Consider the following 27594-nt stretch of genomic DNA (forward strand, 5'->3'; position numbering starts at 1 on the left):
TGGGTTTAGCAGAAAGAGCACCCAGATGGATAAGAAAGAATTGTATTCACAATTCAGAAATAAATTCAATCATTCTGCATCCCATTCCTTATGTATACCTATCACCAGTGTCTCATGAGACAATAAAGGACATAGTGGATGATGACCTCCACTTGGCCACTGTAGAAGGACAAAGGTTTGGTTACATCAGGCTTTACAGAATCTCCCTACTGGTTTTCTAAAGACCTGGCTGGAAAGAGAGCTATGTAAAATCCTTGCTTATGGTAATCTAAACCAGCTACTGGGAGAGACTTTTTTGTTTCTTAAAATAGAGGGAACACTTTGATGACTGTATCTACTGGCTTCCCATTGAGGGAAACGATACCTAATATGTTCTCTGTTTCAAGAACTAAGCTCCCCTGTGGAAGAAAAGTGGCTTTCGATAACATTGACCATGGTATCCTTCTGGGACGACTAAGGGAGCTGGGGTTAGAAGGCACTGTGCTGTGGTGGTTTTCCTCCTATCTCCCTGGTCGTTCAGTCAGGGTTGGCAGGAGAACAGAAGTTGACCTCTAGATTCTCTTTTTTACGGGGTGCCTCAGGGCTAGGTATTCTCTCCCCTCCTATTTAATATCTACATGAAACCACTGGGTGAGATCATCTGACATTTGGGGTGAGGTATCAGTAATGTGCTGATGATACCCAGTTGTATATCTCCACCCCACATCAGTTCAATGAAGCAGTGGATGTGATGTGCTGGTGCCTGGAAGCTGTGAGGGTCTGGATTTGCAAGGATAAGCTCAGAGTTAATTCAAACAAGACCAAGTAGCTGTGGGTACTGCCTCCTAGAGTCAACTGTCCATCCTTGGCTTTGGGGGGGAATGTGCGTCTTCTAATGGCCTTACCCTCTGCGCCCAGAGACTAACCATACTTCTGTCAACTGCAGATTCTCCACAAACTGTACACAAATGTTTGTTCCCAGTTGTTCCGAACAGTTTCTTTCTCCCCAGTGAGAAATTCAATGACGACACATTGTTTGTAACATATATCACTTACAGATGCCATTTCAAAACACTGCTGCAGCTACACTATCTGTCTGAAGAAATGCAAAATTTACACATGCACTCCTGACAATTCAAATAATGTATATCTAAAGTTTTGCATTTGTACCATTACTGTAGGCTGAGAAAACAAAATGTGGTGCATTCCTTTCTGGGCGACCCTTGAAACATTCAACCATGATTAATTTGTTACACTCATGTAACAAATTAGCTAATCCCAGACTGGCATAACAAATTATATGTGCAGTTAATTTATTCCATGCAAAATAGCATCATTTACTGAAGAGGCATGGTGATGCAGTGATTAGATTGCAGCATTGCAGGCTAATTATGCTGGCTGTCAACATTTTAGGAGTTCCAAGTCTCATTGGCACAAGGTTGACTCAGCATTAATCCTTCCGAGGTCAGTAAAATGTTGACCCAGATTATTGGGAATGATATGCTGATTCAATAAACTACTTAGAGAATGTGTTGTACAATAAAGCACTGTGAATCTATGTACTAAGTGCTACTGCTATGTTTTGGATATGCTGAATGATAGCTTGTTAATTGCTTAGATGACTTCTTTGGAACAATTCCCGAAGAAGGAATCTCTCAGGTTTGGGCAACTGGAACTATGAACAACCTCACTACTTTTCTCATGGTACATAATTTCTCAATATTCTTAACTACCAGTTCTAACATCTCTAATATCTATTTTAAAGTATTTAGATTCATAGGTCAGTAATACCCTGGGCCGTGGACCTTAAAACCACTTATAAAGCCAACTTATAGCTTCCATGGTTGTCTTCTTGTTGAGACAGCCTTTAATAATGGCTTAAAGATTATTTGGCACACTGTGAATGGCAGTGAGCCCCCAGATTTTAGTAACCCAGTTCAAGATAGTTGTTTCTTGTCGACTGCTGTCCTACCAGAATATCTCCGGGACCACCTTCTGCGGCACGAATCCCAGTGACCGGTTAGGTCCCACAGAGTTGGCCTTCTCCGGGTCCCGTTGACTAAACGATGTCGTTTGGCAGGACCCAGGAGAAGAGCCTTCTCTGTGGCGGCTCCGACTCTCTGGAACCAGTTCCCTCCGGAGATTAGAACTGCCCCCACACTCCTTGCCTTTCGTAAAGTTGTTAAGACCCATCTCTGCCGTCAAGCATGGGGGAACTGAGATATTTCCCCCTGGCCTATACAGTTTATACATGGTATGTTTGTGTGTATGTTTGCTTTTAATAATAGGGTTTTTAGTGTTTTTTTTAATTATTAGATTTGTTCTTACTTTGTCTTTGTTGTTGTTGTGAGCCGCCCCGAGTCTACAGAGAGGGGCAGCATACAAATCTAATAAATAAATAAATAAATAAGTAAATAAATAAATACATACATACATACATACATACATACATACATACATACATACATACATACCTAATGGGTTGTAGAATTCACTGGTTGTGGAGTTGGTTTTCCTAGTGTCAAGTCCACTGGAAATTGGTGATGTGGTCTACCATATTTTCCTTTAAACATATTCTCTTTCTAGGAATTGCTTTTGTTTTAGTTTAACCAGTGCATGATTCTTTCCCACTTTCTTCTCGTTTGTATGCCCACCTTCAATCTACATAGCCAGGGAGAAGGATCCTGTGACAGCCTACATTTTTCTGTGGTGTTCTTCTGTTTGATAATTTCAGACGTGTCAGACAAAATTACTGTGCAAAGGTTTCTTACCCACTCTGCCATAAGCTTTGTTTTCTTCTGTACTGTTTAGCCTCCAGCTGCCTTCTTCATACAAAAGCAGAAAGAAGTATCTGCAAAACTGCCCGTACACATTGTCACCACAGCACAAAGCAAAACTAGAGACTCTGTGGAGCCAACAATTTGGTCATTGCTTAAACCAACATAATATAAAGAGGAGCATTTGAAAATTAGCTTGCCTCATAAAGGTATAGACTATAAATATCAAAAACGAAAATTGACACAAGAGGAAAAGAAATAATTATTCACATTGGAAACAAAGATAAATGCCCTACTTCTGTCTTTTGGTAGGAAACAATCACACTAAAAATATTACAGATATCCATCAATGGATCATCTAGAAACTTTTTAATTTGATTTTTTTAACTAGTAGCAGCAATGTTCTCTTTGTTGTCTTTGTTAGATAGAGTGTAGTGGAATTTTATGTAGTGGAATAAATCCTACCATAAGGCAAATGCCAGTGCCTGGAGGCTGTTGAGGTCTGGATGGGTGTCAACAGGCTCAACCTCAACCCTGACAAGATGGAATGGCTGTGGGTGTTGTCTCCCAAGGACAATTCCATCTGTCCATCCATTACCCTGGGGGGGAATTACTGACCCCCTCGGAGAGGGTCCACAACTTGTGCATCCTCCTCGATCCACAGCTAACATTAGAGCACCATCTTTTGGCTGTGGCGAGGGGGGCGTTTGCCCAGGTTCACTCATGCCCTCATCACCTCGAGGTTCGACTACTACAATGCTCTCTACATTGAAAAATGTTCGGAAACTTCAGATCATGCAGAATGCGGCCGCAAGAGCAATCACGGGCTTTCCTAGATATGCCCATGTCTCGTCAACACTCCACATCTTGCACTGGCTGACAATCAGTTTCCGGTCAAAATTCAAGGTGTTGATTATGACCTACAAAACCCTACATTGCATCAGACTAGAATATCTTCAGGACCATCTTCTGCTGCACAAATCCCAGCAACCAATCAGGTCTCACAGAGTTGGCCTTCTCCGGGTCCTGTCGACTAAATAATGCTGTCTGGTGGGACACAGGGGAAGAGCCTTTTCTGTAGCGGCCCTGTCCCTCTGGAATCAACTCCCCACAGAGATTAGGACTGCCCCCAATCTCCTTGCCTTTCAAAAGCTCCTGAAGACCCACCTATGTCACCAGGCATGGGGAAACTGATATATCCCTAGCTACTATGGTTTTATGTATGATCTGTTAGGTTGTGTGATTGTTTTTTATAATAAAGGTTTTAAACTGTTCTTTTAGCATTAGATTTGTACATTGTGTATTGTTGTTGTGAGCCGCTCCGAGTCTTCGGAGAGGGCGGCATACAAATCTAATAAATTATTATTATTATTATTATTATTATTATTATTATTATTATTATTATTATTAAATTCTATGGCAAATTTCATCATGATGGCAAGGAATAATAAGGCAAATTTTATTATGTGGAACCAATTGTTGAATATAGGGTGGGAAGTAAAAGAAATTACTTTTGTTCTTGCCCATAAAAATAAACAAGCCAGGCTTTTCCATACAAAAAACAAAGTTTATGAGCTTTCCATAAAAGAAATTACACAAAACATAACCAACCAACTGTTGCAAATAAGGTGAAACAGGCAGCAAATTTAAAATTCTCTGTTTTAAAATTTATCTGCCTTCCAAAAAACTATGATTTGCACACTTTATGGCCTCATCACAAGGTCAGTTTGACATTAATCCAAACCGGTTAGTCATTTAATCTAATATTCTCTTCCTCCCTTCCCTACCATTTAACATAAGCACAAGCTTTTCTCCTTGTTTTAGCTGAGCTCCAGCTGAATCCTGCACATAATCAGAATACGGCAATTTCTAATATTCTAATTAAACTCACTTAAGTCTCTAATTTGACTTGTATCCAATTCTCTGTCTCACTGTGCTGGAAGGGGCAAGAAGTTCTTTCCAAAAAAAGAGGCATTTTAAAATAACATGTGTCATGTTTGTTTACACAACATATTGGTAAGGCTAGTTAGAGTGGACACAGTGATCCTTACTAGTTGTCCCAATTATAGCTTTTTGAACAGTTGGTTGTATCTCAGGAAATGGAGATACAGTAGCTTGATACATACTTACTTCCATTACAATAACAACTTGTTCTTTGTGATAAAGTATGTGAAATCCTTTGTAGTTCATCATCATCCCCACTTTTGTATGAGTGCTTTCCAGTTTCTTTCTCTAATTTTCCATTTCTCTCCTTTCTCATCTATTGTTTCCCTTTCATTTCTATCATAAAGTAGTCCGGTATTCAAGCAATTCCACCACATTTCTCTCTGTTTATGGTTTCCCTTGTGAGTCAGAAATACGGAGAACTGTGTAACACAATGGCTCCACTCCCAAATCTTGCAGTTGGTTTAAAGGATACCATAGTTGATAAAAAGGCACTAAGAAATCAAACAGCACTAGAATGGATATATGATCTCCATCCTGCTTCTACCAAAAGAGCTTAACAAGCACAAGTAAAATGCCATTTCACTGTATATGTATTGGCTTAAACCTGATTGAAATAGAATCAGTCTCTTATAGAATCTCCTGCTTAAGCAGGGGATTGGACTAGAAGAACTCCAAGACCTTTTCAAATATGTTATTCTGTACTATGAGACTCAGATGATCCATTTTCTCAAGGGTCATCTGGAGCTATTGGCTGTCCACCTTCTCAACACTCTTTTTTCAAAAGAGAAGGTTGACTGGACAAAAATAATCAATAATCTAACATCATCGGTCCAGTCATGACTAAGAAAGAGACACATTAATGTCTCCTTCATGACCATAAGAATCACTCTCTCAAATATACTGTTTTATTTGAGTTGTTTTATTATATAAAGTTTACAATAACACATATATTTTAGACATCTATACTTACTTGCAGTTTAGACTTATGTCTAAATGTATAAATTTACCATGCTAAACTTACTTAAAAGCTGTTAACAATTACAGTCCAGATATAAAACTACTGGATTTTTTCTGTTTTGTCTGTTTTACATGTTTTCCTGGACCAAATTAAATACAACAACAATATACAAATATCAACCATCTAGTGATTAGGAAATGATTGGGTCTCAGACCACTAGGATATACATAGATTGAAGAAAAATATGTAAGATTTGGAACTATGGCTTCTTATGTATGGGTACAGGGTTATTATAGTTGGTAATTACGGATTTTCTGTTTCAGTTATTGTGCTTTTTAAAAATATGGAGAATAAAACTTTGTTTGTTTGTTTGTTTTGTCAAGTACGTATTGGTAGTATATAAAGATATAATAATATTTATATACATGATACTAGTAAAAGAGAAACATTAGGACAGGGGACGGAAGGTATTCTGGTGCACTTATGCACGCCCTTTACTGACCTCTTAGGAATTGGGAGAGGTCAACAGTGGATAGTCTAAGAGTAAAGTTTTGGGGGTTAGGTGATGATACTACAGAGTCTGGTAGTGAGTTCCGTGCATCAACTACTTGGTTACTAAAGTCGTATTTCCTGCAGATGAGTCTAGAGTGTAGCTATAAAATGTAGCTATTTTCTCTTCCATCTACTCAAGGCGAGTTCAGTATATTCCTACTTATATCAAGTCTTTTGGGGATAAATCCCTAGCATTACTGCATGTAGTTGAATCAGATTTAGGAAATAAATCCCCGTTCCACCTGAGATTATTAAAACCAGCTTTTTCACAAAAGAGGTCAGGATATTTAATTTTAAGTTTCAATTTCTCATCCCTGCTCCTTTTAATTCAATTCCATGCATTCTAGAAACTGAAGATAGAGCAGAAATTTTTGCAGAACATTTGGTTTTAACTAAGCTGAAATAGGAAGATGAAAGTTGTATCTGTGAAAGAGATCTGGTTGCACAATTCTCCAGACAACACAGTATCTCTGGACAATCACTCTTGTACATTTTGTATCCCCACTTCAACAATTATTAAGGAAACAAGAAATGCCATCAGTGAAAGACTTAGATTATATGGAGAAATTGCAGTGTAATCAGTACTCTAGTCTATATTATTCTGTATCCCAACTTCTGTAAGAACACTTACACAACTATGATTGCTTTCCTAATTAAAAAAAACATGTCTCCCATTATCTGTTCTTGACCTGTAAGTTTTGTCAGGATGGGTAGAGTTTATGTCTCATTGATTAGTTCAGGGCTGTCAAGTCCATGGGCTGGATTCGTTACGCTCTGGCCATGTCCACGGCAAGTTTAGCAAAGTGGGGGAAAGTTCTGATATGTCACGTGATGCCACCATGACAACATGAGTTTGACACCCCTGGATTAGTTAGTATCATCTAATAAGTCCTAGGAAACTCACAATCTGTATTGTACCATCTGCCCTCCCATTCTTACAAGCCTTTGGATATTCTGGGAAAAACTCCAAACTCCATGTTAAGTTGGTTTTGTGCACACTTGAAATTTTTTGGTTATGATATGAGTTTCCTCCATTAGATGCTGTTCTTCTGGAATTGTTTTCTTATTTTTAGGCATTGTACTATTTTTAATTATATGCCAATCATTTTTCAGTTGAATTAGCCTTATAAATTGAAATAAATTATTGTTCCAGATTACTTTTAATTAAACAATCTGCTGGCGAATGAAAAAAAATCTCTAGCAAATAGCAAAATACACTTTACCTGGTATAGCACATATATATATATATATATATATATATATATATATATATATATATATATATATATATAGTGTTATATACAGTACAATATATAATACATCTAATTTTCAGCAAAGAACTGTCAACATCTGAATTAAAGTTCTTTTGACAAGGGATAAGGGAAAGGACTTTAAAACAGTTTTTTTATAATTTAATCCATTTCTGCCTGGTTTCGTTTTTCTTTTGTTAATTGTAATTGGAACTTGTTTTTATATTAGTACTTTTACACACACACACACACACACATGTAAGCTCTCTTGATGTCTCTTGATAGTTTGAATGGATGTAAAAAGACCTTACTTTGTCTATATGCAAGATCCATGAAGTTTTTTTAAAAAATGAAACTGCAGATTTAAAGATTTCAAAGGGTGATATAACAGAGCCAGTTAAATTATACCATTTCTTTGTATTATTTTATTTATTTTCATGTGTATTTTTGTTCTTTCTCTTGCTTTGTTTTTTAACTAAATAGCAATACAAAAATGGTTTAGCGTACAAAGATCCTTTTCCAAGTTTTGTTAATTGACACCAACTTCCCCCGGAGATTAGGACTGCCCCCACCTTCCTTGCCTTTCGCAAACTTTTTTAAACCCACCTCTGTCATCAGGCATGGGGAAATTGATTCCCCTGGGCCCTCCCCACTTCATGTATGGTTTGTATGGTTTGTATGAGATGTATGATTGTTTTTTATATTAAGGGCTTTTAAATTGTCTTTTTCAACTATCGGATTTGTATTGTTTTGTTGTTGTAAGCCACTCCGAGTCTCCGGAGAGGGGCGGCATACAAATCTAATAAATAATAATAATAATTATTATTATTGTTATTATTATTTCTGAAATAATTTCAGACAAAGACCATGCCTGGTCAGCAAACCATATCACTTTTTTTCCTCTTTTGTATGCCATGTTTCCTATCAAATGAACTCTTATGCTCTTAAAATTTCAGCTATTAATTTGGCAATTATTGGTAATTACTGTTAATAGAAATATTTGACCATATATATATTTATAACCTGACAAAACCTTTCATGTCACCCTTCAAATATCCATTTATGCAATCCTAAAAGCCAATTTTAGTGAGAAAGATATTAAGGAGAGGTATAACCTAGAACAGCAGGGAGATTTCGGATGAAATTTCTACTTCTATGGAGGAGATATAACCTATACTATGAAACAAAAGACTTATGCAGACTCATCCATGATAATCCCAAGGAGGGGCAGTGGGAAAATACATCATCAATGTACTCACAGCTTTAATTTTCCTTTGTTTAGGCTAATAATGTCTACTTTTCCTCTTCTAATAGGAGCATTCTCTATTAGCAGCTTTGTTACAAAACAGCATTCAGAATAATGTAGAAACACAATAGTATGAGGTATCTCTGGTCGATGTCAACTTTGTCAAACTTTTATACATTTAGAAGGGACTTTGGAGGTCTTCTAATCTAATTCCCTGCTCAAGCAGAAGACCCTATATTGTTTCAAATAAATGGTTGTCCAATCTCTTCTTTAAAACCTCCAATATTGGAGCACCTACAACTTCTGGAGGCAAGCTACTCCACTGATTAATCCTTCTAATTGTAAGAAAATTTCTCTTTAGTTCGAGGTTGGTTAGTTTCCATCCATTGCTTCTCTTTCTGCTTTCGTGTGCTTTGGAGAATAGGCTAACTCCTTCTTTATGGCAGCTCCTTAGATATTGGAACATTTATATCGTATTACCCTAGTCTTTGTTTTCATTAGACATACCCAGTTCCTGCAACCTTTTTTCATATGTTTTAATCTCCAGTTGCCAGGTCGTCTTTGTTTGATATTCTCTTCACTTTCTAGAGTTTCAACATCTTTTTTAATACTATGGCAACCAAAACTGGATGCAATATTCCAGGTGCAGGGGTACTACGGATCATTAAAGTGGTATTAACATTTCAGATCTTGATTCTATCTTCTCTTAATGCAGCCTAGGACTGTGTTGGCGGACACTGCTATCTCATATTTAAGTGATTGTCCACCAGGGCTTCAAGATCCTTCTCACAGTTACCACTATTAAGCCAGGTACCACACTTCCCCCACTCTCCTGGCCTTCCAGAAGGCTTTAACAACTCACCTTTGCTAGCAGGCTTGGGGCCGTTGAGCTTTAACATCCTGCTCTGGCTGTCAGTATAATTGTGATGTGAATGAGTGGAGTTATAAGATTTAGGACTTGGGGGTTTTAGATCAGTTTTATAATTGAGCTTCAGAATTGTTTTTGTATTATTTTTATATGTTGTGCGGTGCCCTGAGTCTTCGGAGAAGGGCGGCATATAAATCCAACTAAAAATAATAATAATAATTAATAATAATTCAATCTCTTTCTTTTATCTACATTTATCCCCCAATCTTCTCAGTGTCACATGCACTGAAAATCATTGCCACAACTGTTGTTGTTGTTGTTGTTGTTGTTGTTATTATTATTATTATTATTATTATTAATTAGATTTGTTTGCCGCCCCTATCCGAAGACTGTTGCTGTTATGAGAATTAAATAATGAACAAATGTAATGCAAAATTTAAGGTTTTGCATTACAAGTGTTACTTATTTCCATTCTGAAAACCTAAAATAGCTTTTGCAGAATTTTAAAAATGAACACTAGTACAGTGGCTCAGGTTGTTGGGTTGGAAGCACAGTCTCTAGTTCTTGGCTATGGAAGTTCCTAGGCATGGGGGCAATTATTCTCCCCTATCAAATTCACCTTGCAGGTATATTTCCACAGAGAAAACATAGGTGGAGGAAGCCCTGTGTTTCCTAACCTAAGCTCCTATGTGAAAAAAATACTATTACTACTGTTACTAATAGTAGTAGTACTACTACTACAGTCATGTCGGGACCAGCGGAATGCTTCTGAGTTGAAAGGTTTAGGCAGTGACATCACCATTGCCCAGGAAATGCCCAGTTGGGAGCTCCTTTTATGCCCCCATTAAGCTGCCTACTGAAGTGGTACCCATCTATCTACTCACAATTGCCCGCTTTCAAACTTCTGGTTTAGCAGGAGCTGAAGAAGATGCAGGAGAGTCACTGTTTTCAAAGCAAGGCAGGTTGAGCCAACTAGTGACAACTGAGATCCATTTATTTCATGGCATAAAGTAGCATCTCACCATGAAGACTCCCTTTGCTTTGTAGTGTACGTATAATTTGGGAGAGGAAACTGGTAAGAAGAACTTAGATCTCTAGTTAAAGCCCATTGGCCCCTTTCCCCGAAAATGATCCTAAAATAAAGCATTGGGCAACCTTATCTGCTGAAGGTCCACCAATTGGTAAAATCAGATACCTGATCCTGATACCTGATCCCTTTCCCTGAAAATGATTCTAAAATAAAGCATTGGGCAACCTTATCTGCTGAAGGTCCACCAATTGGTAAAATCAGATACCTGATCCTGATACCTGATCCCTTTCCCCAAAAATGATCCTAAAATAAAGCATTGGGCAACCTTATCTGCTGAAGGTCCACCAATTGGTAAAATCAGATACCTGATCCTGATACCTAATCCTTTTCCCCAAAAATGATCCTAAAATAAAGCATTGGGCAACCTTATCTGCTGAAGGTCCACCAATTGGTAAAATCAGATACCTGATCCTGATACCTGATCCCTTTCCCCAAAAATGATCCTAAAATAAAGCATTGGGCAACCTTATCTGCTGAAGGTCCACAAATTGGTAAAATCAGATACATGATCCTGATACCTGATCCCTTTCCCCAAAACTGATCCTAAAATAAAGCATTGGGCAACCTTATCTGCTGAAGGTCCACCAATTGGTAAAATCAGATACCTGATCCTGATACCTAATCCTTTTCCCCAAAAATGATCCTAAAATAAAGCATTGGGCAACCTTATCTGCTGAAGATCCACCAATTGGTAAAATCAGATACCTGATCCTGATACCTGATCCCTTTCCCCCAAAATGATCCTAAAATAAAGCATTGGGCAACCTTATCTGCTGAAGGTCCACCAATTGGTAAAATCAGATACCTGATCCTGATACCTAATCCTTTTCCCCAAAAATGATCCTAAAATAAAGCATTGGGCAACCTTATCTGCTGAAGGTCCACCAATTGGTAAAATCAGATACCTGATCCTGATACCTGATCCCTTTCCCCAAAAATGATCCTAAAATAAAGCATTGGGCAACCTTATCTGCTGAAGGTCCACCAATTGGTAAAATCAGATACCTGATCCTGATACCTGATCCCTTTCCCCAAAAATGATCCTAAAATAAAGCATTGGGCAACCTTATCTGCTGAAGGTCCACCAATTGGTAAAATCAGATACCTGATCCTGATACCTGATCCCTTTCCCCAAAAATGATCCTAAAATAAAGCATTGGGCAACCTTATCTGCTGAAGGTCCACCAATTGGTAAAATCAGATACCTGATCCTGATACCTAATCCTTTTCCCCAAAAATGATCCTAAAATAAAGCATTGGGCAACCTTATCTGCTGAAGGTCCACAAATTGGTAAAATCAGATACCTGATCCTGATACCTAATCCTTTTCCCCAAAAATGATCCTAAAATAAAGCATTGGGCAACCTTATCTGCTGAAGGTTCACCAATTGGTAAAATCAGATACCTGATTTACTTGAAGTAAATATCCCAAAGTGTAAAAAAGAAAGTGCCCCAAACGGAAAAGACTGCTTTTGAAAAACAAATATCTGCAAGGAATCATGAAAGGAAATGTGATATGGAAAAGATATCTGACAGCCAGCCAGATATAGTTTTGTTTCTTAAATTGTCTGTGGATTGCAGAGGTTTAAAGGATTACAGAATACAAAAGTGAGCTGAGATCAATCTGGAACACCAGTTTTTAAACCAACAAAGCTTGAAAGCGTTTTGAGATCATTTCAGCAATATTTTTTTTTCCAAAGGTATTTGTAAAGTGTGAAAGCAACTCGCCAGAGGATACAAGCTTTTATTTCAGAGAAGAAAAAGTGAACAAACCAAAGAAAAAAGCAGTTTGCCAGCTGACACTGTATGAATATGTCATTGAAGAGTGCGTGATTTTCTGAAAAATAAGGATTCTGTCTAAGCCATAAGCAATTTTATTGTAAGGCATAGTATGTAATGCTAGAGAGGACAGACTTTGTACGGATGAAAACCTGAAGGGTTCTTTCCCATTTCCTGAAATTCTTTTAACTAGAATGTTAATGTTTATAAGTATCTTAAAAGCAGCATTCCCAAACCTTTGCAGCTTGGCAGCTCGGCTAGGAGGTGGGAGGGAGAGACAAGGGAACCAGGCCTTGGTTTGGCCTGCAAGCAGTGAGCCAACATGCCTACATGGCTGGCTGGCACACATGCGTGTATATGCCAGCCCGTCGTTCACGTGAGTCGAATGTGTGTGTGCACCGGCCTGCTTTTCACACAAGTTGAGCTGTGTGCATTTATATATCAACCTGCTGGTCACTCAAGTTGAGCTGCATGCGTGCAGGTGGGGACACTGAACTGTGCATTCACATGCACACTGGCCCACCACTCACACATCTCAGTTGTGAATAGGCCTCGCCCCAGGAGGAGGCTATAGCTCAAGTGTTGGAGATCCCTGTCTTAAAGGCCATCTGATCAGCAAAGTCAATGGGAAAGCCAGATTCTCTTAAACCATGTTACTAACTGCTACTAACAACCGCAGTGATTCATTTCACAACTGTGGCAATAAAGGTCGTAAAATAGGGCAAAACTCACTTAACAACTGTCTCACTTAGCAACAGAAATTTTAAGCTTAATTGTTATAAGATGAGAACTACCTTTTAGGAGACTATTATATATAGGAATAATTTTGTGATTCCCTATAGTTTGCATTTTATGTATATATGATAAGAATAGGAAGAATTTTCTATGCCTTTTTGAAAAAACTAATAAGATTATTCAATAACTTTAACAACTTGGGGATCTAGGAGGACAACTGAGATACTTACTATTTTTTGAGTCGTGCTTTAAAAACATGAAGACCTCATATAGCTTTTACATATCATGATGACTTAACAAATCAAATGTCATAAACTTATTGTCAGCGTCCGATTTTCTCAGTCGCATGGTAGTGATGCTTCTGATGTAACTGTATGAAAAATTACATTAGTTTATTTAAATTTTACCAACCAACTAGCATACATGTCCAAAAAGATCCAAACCCATGTTGTTAATAATAATAATAATAATAATAATAATAATAATAATAATAATAATAATAATAATAATATTTGGATTTGTATGCCGCCCCTCTCCGTAGACTCAGGACGGCTAACAACAATGATAAAAACAGCATGTGACAATCCAATAATAAAACAACTAAAAACCCTTATTATAAAACCAAACATACACACAGACATACCATGCATAATTTGTAATGGCCTAGGAGGAAGGAATATCTCAACTCCCCCATGCCTGGCGGTATAAATGAGTCTTGAGTAGTTTACGAAAGACAGGGAGGGTGGGGGCAATTCTAATCTCTGGGGGGAGTTGGTTCCAGAGGGCCGGGGCCGCCACAGAGAAAGCTCTTCCCCTGGGGCCCGCCAAACAACATTGTTTAGTCGACGGGACCCGAAGAAGGCCAACTCTGTGGGATCTTATCGGTTGCTGGGATTCGTGTTATAATTGTGGGGAAGGAGATTCTGGAACATTGAAAGGACTTATATACATTTAATCTGAAGATTTAGGGGAAAGCAAGAGAGAGTTACCTTCCAATATTGTAAGGACTATCATACAGAGGAATGAACTGATTTGTTTATTTGCTTATCAAATTTGAAAAGCCGCCTACTTCTCTGGGCAGGGAATATACCATTAGAAACATCAGCCATAATACAAAGCAAAATCCAAGTCAAGGCCTTCTTATTAAAAACATGAAACATCTTAATATATCACCATGTGAGCTCCCAAGCTAATGCCTGGACGAAATACCAAGTTTCCATGGCTTCTTGAAAGGCAACTAAGGTTAAGTTTGTCCATATTAGCGGGTGGGGGAAATAACCATTCAATAGGACATGACAAATTAAGCATAATCCCTAAGGCCCATGTGATATTGTGTCATCCAGAGGATCTAAAGCTTGTTCACTCTGCCAGATCGGATGATACAGGTTGAAACAGAAACAGAACGGATATTGTCAAAAATAGAATAGAATTCTTTATTGGGCAAATGTGATTGGACATACAAGGAATTTGTCTTTGATGCATATGCTCTCAGTGTACATAAAAGAAAATATCAATTTGTCAAGAATCATGAGGTACAACATTTAATGATTGTCATAGGCAATGAAGAAACAATCAATATTAATAAAAATCTTAAGATACAAGCAACAAGTTACAGTCATACAGTCCTATGTGGGAGGAAAAGGATGATAGGAATGATGAGAAAAAACTATTATTAGTAGTAGTGCAGACGTAGTAAATAGTTTGACAGTGTTGAGGGAATTATTTGTTTAGCAGAGTGATGGCATTCGGGGAAAAACTGTTCTTGTGTCTAGTTGTCTTGGTGTGTAGTGTTCTGTAGCGACGTTTTGAGGGTAGGAGTTGAAACAGTTTATGTCCAGGATGCGGGGAGTCAGTAAATATTTTCCCTGCCCTCTTTTTGACTCATGCAGTATATAGGTTGTTAATGGAAGGTAGGTTGGCAGCATTTTTTTTTCAGTTCTAATTATCCTCTGAAGTCTGTGTTGGTCTTGTTGCAGAGAGGTGCAGATGACAGACTCAATAATTCCTCTGTAGAACTGTATCAGCAGCAAAAACATGAAAAATAAGCAAGCAAACAAACAAAACGAATAAATAGGAAATAACTGCAGGAAAACTATTTGGCACATTATATCTGAAAATCAGCCAACCACGTATGAACATTCTAGACTTATGTAATCCATTTCAAATTGAACACTGCTCCCAATTTGGCAATGCAATTACGGGAAGCATGATACAGAAAGCTGCCTAATGCATCCTTTTTTCAAAAGGCTTTACTCGACCTGGAATTGGGTACCAATGGCATAAGAATACAATTTTTTTAAAAAAAAATGGAAGCAGCTTCACAACTTGAAAAGACTACTTATATAGGAGCTCTGGTGGCACAGTGGTTAGAATGCAGTATTACAGCCTGTGTATTACTGCCCAAAGCCTGGAGTTTAATCCTGATGGGGCTCAGCCTTGCTTCCTTCCTAGGTCAATAAGATAAAATTTGGGGAGGCAATATGCAAATAATGCTGATTTTGTAAACTGTCCAGTGAGGGCTGCTAATTGCTATTGCTGTATAAGATATTTGATTATATAAACTGACTATAACAGCGTTGGGAGGTGGTGGACTTTGATTTAGGGAGAGGTTTAAAGAAAGGGTGACCATTTTTCAGGTATAATAGAATTGCAGGATTCTGTCCTTGACCAAGGAGCCACTATGAAATGAGTGCTAAGACCTTTTTCAGCTCTAACGTCTTATCATTCTGTGTATCGGTTCTGAAAATCCTGAATTCCTTTCTTGAAACTAAGAAATGAAAACTGTGTTATTATTTTGTGTCTGATATATAAGAGAACATTTTCTTTTTTCAGCCTGAAAGCTCTGTATGTAAAAGGGTACATTTTGCACAAGTCAGCCCCTAAACTAATTAAAACCAGAAGATAATTCTTCAAGCTAATTAAGTATGTTTTTTAAATGTATTGTTGTGAGTGCTGTATAAAAGTATAAGCAATTCAGCACAGCCAATTCGTGCATACTAATGAAAATAGAGAAACAGCTGCTGCCTGTGTTTATTCATCAATATACAAGCCTGTATAGCATCATTTGGAACAATGTGATAAGGCCAACATACCCGTATTTGGAAATCTCACAAATATTTCAATTTCTCAAGCAGAATTATCATTCCAAATTATACAATAAGCAACCCAAGGAAGGAGGAAGGGCTTTTTTTCCCCATAATGAGATAATGTAGGTAATTAAAAATCAGAAGGTTTTGTTTAAAAGAGAAATAACCTTCTTATCCCTATTTCATTAATTTTAGGGGAGAAGGGGATGGAAAAATGTATTTACAAAAGTATTTTTTAAGATAACTGAAGTCAGTTCAAGTATTTCATTTAATAGATAATGCATGGAGCTTTCATTTCCAGCCTCCGTAGACTAAAGCCATATCCCAGAGTAGTTTGGCTTGCAATTTGTCAAATCTTCCATTATAGACTTAGTGTATTGAATTTTATGTGCATATGCTTTTTCTAGAAATCAGAAGCTGATACTCAGTTGCAGTATTTTTTCCTTTCATTTTGGCATTTGCATGTGGCCTCTTATTCATTTCGCCAGCGAATCTACACATATTGAAAAATCAATTCAGAGGGCAGAGTGTTGTATCCAGAGGACAGTTAGGCCTTGTACCCGCCCCATATTCCTTGGGCAGGAAAATACTGTAAGGTGATTGGTTGGCTCAACCTGGCAGCCCGGTGTATATATATAGCTGCCAGGCACGGCCATTTTTGTCTTGTTTTAGTTCTGTAAATCATTACTTCCTGTGCAATAAAGAACCGTTACTTACTACAAGATTGCAGTCCTTCATTCCAGCAAGGATTTAACACAGAGCAACTGTCAAAGCCACCAGTGTTAGCTTAGCTTCTTGCAGCATTTCAAACACATTTGCTAAATGAGAGGTTTCTCCTTCCCCCACCCTCTTTTTTTGTTTGTTTACAGGATTTTGGAGAAGATGACTCTCTCTACATAACCAAGGTAACAACTATTCACATGGGCAATTACACGTGTCATGCTTATGGCTATGAAGAATTGTATCAGACCCACATTCTTCAGGTGAATGGTTAGTAAATGGCACATATGACAATTCACTGAACATTACTATTTTTTCTTACAAAAGTAGCAAAAACTTCCACCATATTGTATCATTTTAGGATTAGTTGTAAACGGGAAGGTATCTCTCGATTAATTTCTCTAGAGTAGAATACAAATACACAAGAAGAGATATAAGGTGTGTCTATGTGTGTGTGTGTGTGTGTGTGTGTGTTTGTGTTCATTTGTTAGTCTTTTAAATACAAAAATATTAGGGAGTGAGACTTATGAAAATATGGAATAAAGATGGTAAATGAACAAATGATTACACCAACACTCTGCAGTCTGCATTGGTTGCCGATCAGTTTCCGGTCACAATTCAAAGTGTTGGTTATGACCTATAAAGCCCTTCATGGCACCGGACCAGATTATCTCCGGGGCTGCCTTCTGCTGCACGAATCCCAGCGACCAGTTAGGTCCCACAGAGTGGGTCTTCTCCGGGTTCCGTCAACTAAACAATGCTGCTTGGCGGGACCCAGGGAAGAGCCTTCTCTGTGGCGGCCCCGGCCCTCTGGAACCAACTCCCCCCAGAGATTAGAATTGCCCCCACCCTCCTTGCCTTTCATAAGCTACTTAAAAACCCACCTCTGCCGCCAGGCATGTGGGAATTGAGATACCCTTTCCCCCTAGGCCTTTACAATTTTATGCATGGTATGTCTGTATGTCTCTTTGGTTTTTATTATAATGGGTTTTTAATTGTTCTTAGTATTGGATTATTATTATATGCTGTCTTATTATTGCTGTTAGCCGCCCCGAGTCTCCAGAGAAGGGCGGCATACAAATCCAATAAATAAATAAATAAATAAACAAGATTTTTCAATGAGGCACTTTGTTTAATATGGGAAGGCATGACACACAGATCTCTTGGTCTATTGTGTGATGGTGTTGGAGGGCCGGAGGGCTCAGCATAGCTATGTTACATGCATTACTCCAGCAGAATAATTGAAGAGACTGGTAAAGCAACACAGAAAGTTTTAAAGCATCTTAGAGTATTTCATTCTTTTTACTGCATATCCAAAGGGAGGACTAATTTTTTTAATAAAAAATTGTCCTGCCTTTAGCTAGCAGAGAATAATGTCAGCGTTCTTAGAGTAAAACTTGGTTTTAATTACGGTTGTGGCAAACTGTATGTGTTAACTGATCTATATTGTTTCCATACTGTTGGCAAAGGTATCACTTGTAAGTCTACATTTCTCTATATTGTGAAATGTAAAAAACATAGAATATCTAATTGCTTAAAGTGAAGATGAGCATAAGAAGACAATACCTATGGGCCTGCCTGTTGATGATAGTGACATAAAGAAGATCATGACTTGAAATGTAAAAAGAGTAAGAGATAGAATAGCTTGAATTAATCAATTAAATGAATAAAATAAAAGGGAAATATATATTAGATCTGAATGAAGGTGGTCTGAGTGAACTAAATGAATATATGCATAGGGTATGAAGATCTGGATTTGAATTAGCTAGAAGCATGAATGAATGTCAGCTGCTGTACTGATAATTGTAGGTGTATGGAAGTAGGGATGTATAGATTGTTGATAGTTATATGGTACTCTGGTGAATGATGGAAATGAAATAATTAAATAGGAGTTCTGAGGGGAAATGGGGCATGTTCTGAAAAATGGGATCTAGAGGAAGAAAAATGTCAATGGAGATGCTCAGTCATCCAGGTCATAGATGTCCCAGAGATGCTTTTTCAAGAGGCAACTGGACTTTCTTGTTTTTTCTGAAGACATTTCATTTCTCATTGAAGAAGGTTCTCTGCTCTGCCTGGATGGCAGCAAATGGGAGGATTTACATTCCGTGCAGACAGCTGGTCATATAGGTTCTTTCAGAGGATCATTGAGGCCACTTGGAGGTTTTATCCTTGGGTGAGTAGTGGAAATAGGTGTGGAGCCTTCTTGGAACTGTTGAAAGGACTATGTTGTGGGACTGTGCTTTCTGCAGGATGTTTTCTTCCCCGTGTCTCTTCAATGTTGAACACAAGGTGCAGGTTGTTGGAGATGAGTCCGTGCATTTCAACCTGAAGTGCAAATTGTTTCTGTGGTCTGCAGTTTGTCTGGAAATCTGTTCATACTCACCATTTGAAGGGTATCCATCCCAAAGTGCATAAATAAATGTCTGTGGAGATTCTCAGTCATTCAGGTCATGGCTGTTTCAAAGGCGCTTCTGGCTCCAGTCATAGCTGAAGAAGCGTCTTGGATAAGAAGTGAAACATCTTCATAGAAAAACAAGAAAGTCCAGTTATATCTTGAAAAAGCACCTTTGAGGAAAAGGAAGAAAAACTGACCAGTTGATAAGAATGAATGGTGGGAACAATATGAGATTGGTTTGCCTTTTTTATGAAGATACCGGAGTCAGGACTACACTTCTGCTTTATCCCACTTTTCAGAATTAACTCCAGTCTTAAATCTTAATTCACATTTTGGTTTATGAAAAAAGGCTGAGAGAATTAGTGCAGGATACAAGGATGACGAAACTTCTAAATTTACTACTGCTCATTTATCAATATAGACTATTTGGTACTGTGAATGGAATAAAAGGAAGGAAGTGAAAGGAAATGGGTCTCTAGACTCATGCCCCCTACTCCTAGACTAAATTAAAGGGCTTTATCAACATTAGGTACCAATAGGATCCAATCACAATCTGTCATGTTATCTTCAAACTGAGAAATATCCAAGTAGTCAATAATCAAAAGTACCAATGTATCTCAAAATAGAAGTACAACAACACCAATAAGACAAGAACTCTAAAACTGTGGTAGAATAGAATAGATAGAATAGAATTCTTTATTGGTCAAGTGTGATTGCACACACAAGGAATTTGTCTTGGTGCATATGCTCTCAGTGTACATAAAAGAAAAAGATACATTTGTCAAGAATCATGTGGTTCAGCACTTAATGATTGTCACAGGGGTCAAATAAGCAACTAAGAAACAATCAATATTAATAAAAATTTTAGGATACAAGCAACAAGTTACAGTCATACAGTTCTAAGTGGGAGGGAAAGGATGATATGAATGATGAGAAAAAAATAGTAGAAATAGAAGTGCAGACTTAGTAAAAAGTTGACAGTGTTGAGGGAATTATTTGTTTAGTCTTGGGAAAAAACTGTTCTTGTGTCTAGTTGTCTTGGTAGTACCATGATATTTTGAGGTTTCAAATAAGATTAACCTTTTTCTTCACTTGGATGTGAAAAATTCCGAAATTTGCCCTAAGTAATATAATTTACCTAAAGTTAAATTGGTACCTTGAGAAGTGCAGTGGTTTGGAATGTAAGACTGACAGAGCAAATCTTCCATATAAAAATTCTTTTGAGATGAATGACAGTCTTGATAATAAAATGTTAGAGAATTTGGTCCTGCCTTTTGTACTCAAAATAAATACATAAAAAGAAATATCATGGTAACCCTCCTGAGTATGTGTGGTGAAAGGATGGGGAAATGGGTTTTTTTGCTGCATTTAACTGCCTCAATATTGTTGAGATAGTACATAATTATATAATTAAACTCTTTTTGAGGCTTTATTAGTCAAGAGCATCAGCTCAGTCCTAAAGTCACAGGCCATGTGTCTATTTTGAATTGGTTTGATGTAGTATAATTTTGTGCCCAGAGTCCTATTAAGCTAATATGTATATGATCACATAAAAATGCAGAACAACGTTTCATCCGAAAACCATAATGATGCACATTAAGTTTTATTAAGAGGGAATCAATAAAAATATTCAGTTATATGATGAAGTCCTAGAATTTTTAATATAGTTACAAATAAGCCAACACCTCAGAACAAATTAACAAAGTTGATCTTGGATGTCTTCTAGTCCAACATCCCACCCCACCCCGCTCATTGATAACATTCTGGATAAGTAAGTAGTGGGATATCACAAGACTTCATCTTAGCCCCCCCCCCTTTCATATACCAATAAATGATTTAGATAAGGGAATAGAATGGTAACTCATCAAATTTGCAGATGACATTAAACTGGCAGGAATAGTTAACACCACAGAAGACAAACTCAGTAGCCATAAAGATTTTGAAAACCTAAACAATGGGTCCTATCCAACAAAAGGAATTTCAATGTGGAGAAAAACAAAGTTTTACATTTAGGCAGGAAAAAGCAAATGTATAAGTACAGATTAGGCGAGACCTGGCTCAAAACCAGTAACTGCGAGAAGGACCTTGGAGTCCTAGTGGATAATCACTGCCGATAATCACTGCCGTTGCAACGGCAGCCAAAAAAATGAAAACAACCCTGGGTTGTATAAACAGAGGTATAGAATCAAGAGCACTTGAAGTATTACTTACGCTTTATAAAATCCTAGTTAGAGCACATCTAGAATACTGTAGCCAATTTTGGTCACCAACCCACAAAAAAAGATGTTGACACTTTGGAAAAAAATCAGAGAAGAGCAACTAAGATGATCAAAGGTCTGGAGACTAAAAGCAGGGATGAAATTTAGCAGGTTTTGACAGGTTCTGAAGAACTGGTAGTGGAAACTTTTAGTAGTTTGGAGAACTGGCAAATAGCATTTCTGGCTGGCCAATTCAAGGTATTGATGTCTGATTGAGCTGTAGTTTCCTGGATTTGTTCCCCCCCCCCCATCTTTTTTGAAGATGAGAATCACATCAGCTGAATCACATCCATTTTTATTTTACTTTCCTGGCATTTCAGGATCTATCAAATATATGCTTCATAATTCTCCTGTTATGAAAGATATACAGTGGTACCTCGTGATACGAACCCCTCATCATACGAACTTTTTGAGATATGAACCCAGGGTTTGGAATTTTTTTGCCTCTTCTTATGAACTTTTTTCACCTTACAAACCTGCCACCGCTGCTGGGATGCCCCGCCTCCAGACTTTCCTTGCAAGCCAAGGTCCAGTTTTTGTGATCCTGGGATCCCCTGAGGCTCCCCTACATGGGAAACCCCACCTCCTGACTTCCACAAAAACGTGATGCTGTAGAGAAATCCCAGGAGGGGAATCCCAGGATCGCAAAAACGGGCAGAGTAGGGGGGACAAAAACAGGAAGAAAAGACTCATGGAGCTCAAGGGAGGAGAAAGGTGTGGGGGAGATGAGCAAAGTGGGGTGGGAAAAAACAGGAAGAAAAGACTCATGGAGCTCAAGGAAGGAGAAAGGTGTGGGGAAGATGAGCAGAGTGGGGTGGGGAAAAACGGGAAGAAAAGACTCATGGAGCTCAAGGGAGGAGAAAGGTGTGGGGGAGATGAGCAGAGTGGGGTGGGAAAAAACGGGGAGCAGGGACTCATGAAGCTCAAGAGAGGCTCTTTTCACCTTGCTTCATTGGGACTCCCTCCCCCCACTCTGTTCCCCTCAGCTTTGTCTGGCCACCACTTTTTTTTTTAAGCCTTAATATTTTGGATTCTCCTAATGGGCTTGCACGCATTATTGGCTTTTCCATTGATTCCTTTGGGAAACATTGTTTCATCTTACGAACTTTTCACCTTACGAACCTTGTCCTGGAACCAATTAAGTTCGTAAGATGAGGTATTACTGTATCTCACATTTCTCCTGCTCTGCCTAAATAAGCTGATTGCCTGGAAATTCCTAAATAATTCCTGACAGATCTTACAAAACCTACTCCTCTCTCAGGATGTATGTGATTTAACTTTGTCCAGAAATTTAAGCATTTGAGCCTAGAAATTTATGTTCAGATTCTTGGCATTTTACCCATCAATCATACTTTGAGCTTTTCTTAGTCTTATGCCTTTACCATGCACCTGTGCATTCAGATAGGCTCTTTGTACTTGAATAGTATAAGTATTCATTATACAGTTTATCATACATCCCACTGAGCTCATTATACAACATGATCACTAGAAAAGAGAATGTTCTGGGCAAGCCTGCAGAGAGGTTACATTAAATTTAAATCAGGATTATTTCTAGTATGGTGATATATTGGTTTCTGTACTTTCAGTAATAACTTTCCAAAGACAGGGCTTTGGCTTTGTAGATGAAAAGGAAAGTGAGTTCTCTGAGGCATCTTCTTATCAAAGGAAACCATTACAATGTACACCCAGTTTCATGGACCTCAGTTTAGCAGAGTTCGTATGATGTATAATATCTACTCAGCACTTTATGGATGCATAAATTCACGCTTTGCATTTGAGGTATTTTTAAATTTCCACCTGTTATTTAAAACTGAATGCTGGTTTTATTAAATTGAGGATTTTACTGCACCAATATTTATTTTATGTATTTATTTATTTAATTTATTTATTGGCAACCCCTTTTACCACAGAGCAATTCTGGATGGCTTGCAATGTAAAAAAGATAAAACTATACATACCCTATGAAAAATACAGATAAAATACTACCAAAAAATAAAAATACTCAACCTTAACTAAAAGATAGAGAGAGGGAAAGTAGGATGAGTTAGGGAGGAGGTGGGATCTGTTATTAATCTGTTAACCATCCCCATTATGAAGCACCTCATTAAAACCCCACAGCAACTATCAAAACCAAATCTTTAAGGACTTGCAGATCAGGAGGGTTGAAGCTAACCTCACTCTATTGGAGTGAGTACAAGGCATTTCAAAGGGCAGGAATGTCTTCATTTGCCTGCTAGTGTGCCCAAACAACCACAATGGCAGTGTTCCAAATAGCATCCGAGAAATAAATCAGAGTCCAAGGCTTTGCCGTCTTCAAAGTTCCAATTTATTAACACTGCCATGTTAGCACAACTGGAGAAACCCGAATCTAAATTTACAAGGCTATCGCCACATGGGTTAGAGTTCATTTCCTTGCATCTCCTCCCACAAGCCCATCACATGAACCATACATCTTCTGCCAGTGTATCCTGCAACTCCCAGCAGCTTCTGGGAGCAAAGTCTGACCTTGAGAAACTAAAAAGGAATGTGTCAGGCAAGGGTGGGCAGCAGGTGGAACGGGATGGAACGCAGTTCCACCGGCAGAAATCTTTTTAAAAATCTTTTTTTAAAATGTTATTTATTTATTTTAAAAAATCATCTGCGCATGTGCAGGAAGAGTGATTGCCGAGCCAGCAGGTCCCTAATTTGCTGGCTCGCCAATCACTTCCCCGTCCATCTTGCTTCTCTATACACCGGTGCCGGTCTTTAGAGAAAGGTTTTGTTTTTCTAGTTTGTGGCTTGCAAGTTGCCTTCATTACTTTTTGCCGTCTCTTAAAAAATTCTTTGGTTGGCAAGAGGAGGACCTGCTGCACTGGTAAAGAACGATTCTTTAAATTTGTCAGGGTTTATTTTTTTATTGTGCATGTGTGGTGAGGCATCGGCTAATGGAGAAGCCCAGCCTTTGAATCTGTGAGTGTGTGCAGAATTATTTTCTAAATTTCTAGGAGGGCAGCATTTCAGAGGATATTTGGCATACAGACTCATGAATGAGGACTAAATATATCCAGGCAGCAGCAAAGGATGGAGCATCATTTTTCTCAGCAGTATGCATAGAAGAGCAAAGGGCAGAAGGGCAACCTCACCAAAGGCACCTCATACTATTCCGTCCCCCCCAGTAATCAGTCACATGACTATTTATCTATCTACCTACCTACCTACCTACCTACCTACTTACTTACTTACTTACTTACTTACTAGATTTGTATGCCGCCCCTCTCCATAGACTCTGCAAGCAGTGATGGGCTCCTATGGGAACTGTCAGGAATGCAGTTCCAGTAGCAAAATTTGGAGCTCCACCTCAGAGCACCCAATTTGCCCTGAAAGATGTTGAAACAAAATGCATAAGCCACGCCCACAGTGTGGTAGTAAAAATTTTGGTATCCCATCACTGCTTGCAAGCCACCCCCCCACCCAGTCATATAACCTTCAAGCCATTCCGCATAGCCGGCAAGCCACTCCCACCCAGTCACGTGGTATGTAAGCCATTCCTACCTGGTCACATGGCCAGCAAGCTACGCCCACAAAATAAGCCACGGCCACAGTGTGGCGGCAAAATTTTTGGCAGCCCTAGCCTGGTGTCAGGGCATGAAGCCAACCCCACCCTCCTAATTCCCATAAAAATAAACATTCCAAAAGAACATAGCATAATGTGACAGGCCAAAACCTCCAAGCATTCTGGCTTCGGCCTGACACACAAAATGCTAGCAAATATATCAAGTGAGTGGACATCCTTTTTAACAGAATGCTGTAGGCTGTAGAAGATATTTGTCTTATGCTGAATGGAGGGTTTCTCTGCTTCCTCTTGAAATTTCCTCTTAAAGTGGCTTCTTGCAGCTCTTAATGTGCTTCACTATATTCTACATCTCTCCTTTTTTTCACTTCAGTGATAACATATTCTGGGAACAAGTTATTGGGGAAACAGATCAAAGTGTATTGAGTAAGAAAAAAACCTGTTTCACCTACAAAAGCCTCGTAGTACAAGATAAATTCTTCTGGGATCCCTTGTAATTTATGTTTTAGCAATTATGGGATAAAGGCTCTGATGTTTCTCTGGAATGAAAGATTGCAAGCTAAATAGCCAAGTAAAATGCTAAACAAGATGATAAGATTCTCTAACTAGACCAGGATATTTTGCATAGAAATTCATGAGACTATAAAGTAAGTTTATTAATATTAATTTTAAAATTACAATGCATGATACTTTTAAAAAGAGCATTGGGGTTTTGATCTCACCTTTTTTTTCTACATTTATAAATTGAAACCTGGCAGGAGAATCCAAAGCACCAGTGCTATTGACATTAGGAAAGCTGCCAAAACCTCCCCCTTCTAGAAACTGTTTGTGGAATTGATGGTATGTTAGGGTCTCTCCTTACAAAAGGCAAAATAAATACAATTCATATAAAAATGACAATATTTTAATTAAAATAGCAATTCATTTGGCTGAGCATTGTCTGCAGTGACTGATGGTGCTTCTCCATATTTTCACAGCAGAATGTTTTACACTCTGATCATGATATTCGTGATCCTTGAATGGGGGATGCCAAATTCTAACAACAATTAAATACACTGACCATTCTCTGGACCCTAGATTTGTAAACTCTATTGTAGTATTCCATGTGTAGGTGAAAGGCCATATTGATGGGCAAGCCCAGATGTGACCTGAAACAGCACATGAGTGCTTGGTTCACATTATGCTGTTTGCATAAGTTAGCATGAGTTTTGCTCAGGCTTTGCTGTTATGGATTTCTGGGTAGGCCTGAAAAGTTCGGGGAAAGTTCATGTGATATCTTCAAAGGAATTAGCATACTAGCTGGTACCTTTAAACAAATTCCTTTGCCTAGCTTTCTCATAGGTTTCCTATAAATTTCTATCACATACCTACAGTGTTATCTATGATATTGGCATGCTTATGAATTACAGCATCATGTAGAAATGTGCATGTGTATTAGCTGGATTAGGTCAGAGAGAACAGATTATTATAAAAAGGTGTTGTGTGAAATAAGTTAGGATTAGTTAGGATAAGTTAGAATAAGTTGCTGCTTTGAGCTTCTTGGCTTTCTCCACTAATAAAATAAGGCCTTTCGCTTTTTTCACCCTGCAATGATCTTCATCTATCTTTGAATTCTTTGCAATAATACAACACTATAATTCTAGGGAAATTGTTTTTCTATCACACAATCTAATACACAAATAATAAAGTACCTTGAGAACTTCTGACCTGCTCTAGGTATCTAATATAGGTAATCCTCAATTTAACACAATTCATTTAGTGACTTAAGTTACAGCAAACTCCCCAAGGCTTTTATCACCTGGGTTTGAAGTTCTCACAGCCACACACATCCTGTGCTCATGTAATCACATTTTGGATGCTTGGCAATCAGCTCACATTCACAGCATCCTGTAGTCACATGACCATGATATATATATATTTTGTCAAAAACAGACTTTGACTTCTGATTTCCAGCAAAAGAATGGCCCATTTCAGACAATTGATTGGCTTAATAACCATAATGTTCACTTAATGACCTCCACAAAAAAGGTTGTAAAATCAGGCATGATCATATGGCAACCCACTTAGCAACCAGCATGACTTACAGCCATAATTCCAAACTCAATTACAGAAGTAAATCAAGGATAATTTAGAAGTCCCATATAATTCAATGTATCTTTTCTCCAAATCATGGCGTATAGGATGAAAGCATCAGTCATACAATATGTATCATGAACCACATGTCCAGGCTGTTCTTTCTTGTTGAAACTTTGTTGAAAGACTAGTCTAATCCTTTCCACCCCCACATATTGGAAATAGCATAAAGCCGGCTGATTAAATGTCCATACCAGCCTTTCTGACAGAAGAAATGCATAGACCAGTGATGGCGAACCTTTTTCTCCTCGGGTGCCGAAAGAATGTGCGC

General features: G+C 38.2%; 1 protein-coding gene across 6 annotated transcripts in view; it reads left to right on the plus strand.

The window, feature by feature from the left end:
* The window catches only part of FSTL4 (follistatin like 4), a 513621-nt gene that overhangs the window by 443394 nt on the left and 42633 nt on the right, over window positions 1-27594 (plus strand). For all 6 annotated transcript variants that reach the window (XM_070739266.1, XM_070739267.1, XM_070739268.1 and 3 more), the window contains one exon: window positions 17137-17257. In XM_070739266.1, coding sequence (XP_070595367.1) covers window positions 17137-17257 — 121 coding nt within the window. The remainder of the gene's footprint in view (window positions 1-17136; window positions 17258-27594) is intronic.

This window comes from Erythrolamprus reginae, chromosome 2, assembly GCF_031021105.1.
Source record: "Erythrolamprus reginae isolate rEryReg1 chromosome 2, rEryReg1.hap1, whole genome shotgun sequence".
NCBI classification, from domain to species: Eukaryota; Metazoa; Chordata; class Lepidosauria; order Squamata; family Dipsadidae; genus Erythrolamprus; species Erythrolamprus reginae.